General features: G+C 34.9%; 1 protein-coding gene across 1 annotated transcript in view; it reads left to right on the top strand.

Annotated features, from left to right (window-relative positions):
• The window catches only part of LOC122264124 (uncharacterized), a 170400-nt gene that overhangs the window by 41950 nt on the left and 125950 nt on the right, over nt 1-2500 (top strand). Inside the window, exon 3 of the mRNA XM_086547456.1 lies at nt 592-724. Coding sequence (XP_086403582.1) covers nt 592-724 — 133 coding nt within the window. The remainder of the gene's footprint in view (nt 1-591; nt 725-2500) is intronic.

The following is a 2500-nucleotide window of genomic DNA, read 5'->3' as shown; positions in this document are numbered from 1 at the left end:
AACCATTAATGTTCCAGGTATTGAATATTCTTGGGGAAATAAGGCCTAATGTTCTTAGATAACTTTTTGCGTGATTGAAATCCACAGAGGGAATAACTTAAATCCGTTATAGTTATACCGATACTGTCACCTCCAAATGTAAATCGACTTTTGACCTGACATGAATGATGAGGGTCTGAAGAGAGGAGCTCTGTCCGAGAACCCCTGACTTCTCTTCAGCCCTAAACCCAATAAAATACCATCACCCTATTCTCGGCCTCCGTTTGAAGAAAAACTCCGTCGGGGAAACTTCTCTTTAAAATATTTCTCTGATGTCTCGGATGTCTCCCAACCCTTCTCCCTTTTCCTCTCTTAACGCTGATATTCTTGCCTTTCATATCCAAATTTCTTGAGCAAGCCACTCATGTTCTGCAGCTCAAATCCTGCTTTCTTTCGGCCACCCCTCTGTTCCCCCAGATTCTTTTCGTAAATTGCTCTCGCCTCTCTCGTTACCTTTGTGTTCCATCAATGTTTTGCTTTTCATTTATTCGCGTGTCCTCTTGCTCTCTCCCGGCTCTTTTCCTTACCCTTAATGTTCGCGTTCTTTTCCAGACCAGGTCAAAGAGGTGTGGGTGGTGGTGGGCGAGAGGGCCGAGCTACCGTGTGCACCTTCTCCCAAGCTCTCCCTTGATAAGCCAGTCCTTGTTCTATGGTACCGTTCCAGCGACACCCTCCCAGTATACAGGTAAGGAATTGTTTTGTTCTCTCTTTGGGAGAGTAGAACTAGTATCTCTCTCTCTCTCTCTCTCCCTCTCACCCTCTCTCTCTCTCTCTCTCTCTCTCTCTCCCTCCCTCTCACCCTCTCTCTCTCTCTCTCTCTCTCTCTCTCTCTCACTCTCTGCCTCTCTCTCTCTCTCTCTCTCTCTCTCTCTCTCTCTCTCTCTCTCTCTCTCTCTCTCTCTCTCTCTCTCTCTCTCTCTCTCTCTCTCTCTCTCTCTCTCTCATAGAACATTTTACATGCTTCTCATTTATAATATGTTCCTCTTCTGCCTCTCCTACACTAATAAAGGCAGAGATAGCAAGGACCAAGACGGTCCTGTACATGAAGGACTATTCCTTCCTCATCCGCGAGTCAATATGCCTTCCCTCCTCAGAATAGTTTCATCCCTATCAAATTGTTATTTCACGGCCAGATCCTTCTCTGAGATATGGTTCCTCCAGGTAGTGAAGGAGACGAGCAGGAAAGGGACGAAGACAGCTTGATAACACAGCTCTCCTCGACGACACTACTTCCTTTTCATTTTTTTCGCTTCTTCTCTGGGACGTCCTTGTTGAAAATCATGCGAGGATTTCACAAAAAAAGTATGATAAAACTAATAGAGGAAAGTAGCACACATATCACAATACAGATACAAACAGTCATGACCACTTGATCAAATTATTTCGAATCCCATGTTCAATTACAGAACGAAGGATTTTGGAAATTTGTCTCTTTTCAAAACAGAGGTAGCTTTCTCGATTGAAGGAAGTTTAAGGAGTCTAGAGGACTAAAATGCCACGGGGAAGAAGCTATGTAGAATGACTGTTGGAAATAAAGAATCCCAAGGGGAAATCGTGAGTCATCAAGGAAGCTCGAGCAAATTCAAGTGGATCATGACCTGCAAAATTATTATTATTATTATTATTTTTTTTTTTTTTTTTTTTTTAGGGGGGGGGGGCGGGGGGGGGGGTGAGGATTTACACATAGGTTATATAAGAGAACACTACTTTCATATCACGCTGCTCGACTGGATGTGCGGGTCTCTAGACTCACGGATCCAACTGCCAAAAATCAAAAAGACTGGATTAACTGTCATGCAATGTATATCTATACCCATGTCTATATCTAGGACTCTGGGTTCGTATATTTATTTATATATATATATATATATATTTATTTTTATTTATATATATTTGCATTACTATTACATTTATATATATATGTATATTATATATATAATAATTTTTAGTTATATATAACTATATATATGATATAAAATCATATACGTATTTATTTTACATGAATATTTAATATATATTTATATATATTATATATATATTACATATATAATTTATATATATTTTTTATATAATTTATTGATATATATCTTATATATATATATATATATATATGTATATATATTTATAGTTATATATATATATATATATATATATATATATATATATATAGAATACCGCTTAGATACATATTTATATATTATATATATATTATATATAACTATATGTATATAACTTTTTATACTATATTTTTCCATACATAATACATTTATATATATATATTGATATATTTTTTATTATATATTTATCTTTATATACATATATATTTATTATATATATATGAATATATGTCCTATATATAGGTTATATATTTGTTATCGATATATATATATAATATATACGTATATTAGATATATATATTTACATATATATTATATATGGAATATATATATATATATATATA

This window comes from Penaeus japonicus, unplaced genomic scaffold, assembly GCF_977035675.1.
Source record: "Penaeus japonicus unplaced genomic scaffold, GWHDUDI00000001_assembly GWHDUDI00000019, whole genome shotgun sequence".
In the NCBI taxonomy this organism is placed as follows: Eukaryota; Metazoa; Arthropoda; class Malacostraca; order Decapoda; family Penaeidae; genus Penaeus; species Penaeus japonicus.
The sequence above is the reverse complement of the archived record's forward strand: the minus strand, read 5'-3'. Positions and strand labels throughout refer to the sequence as shown.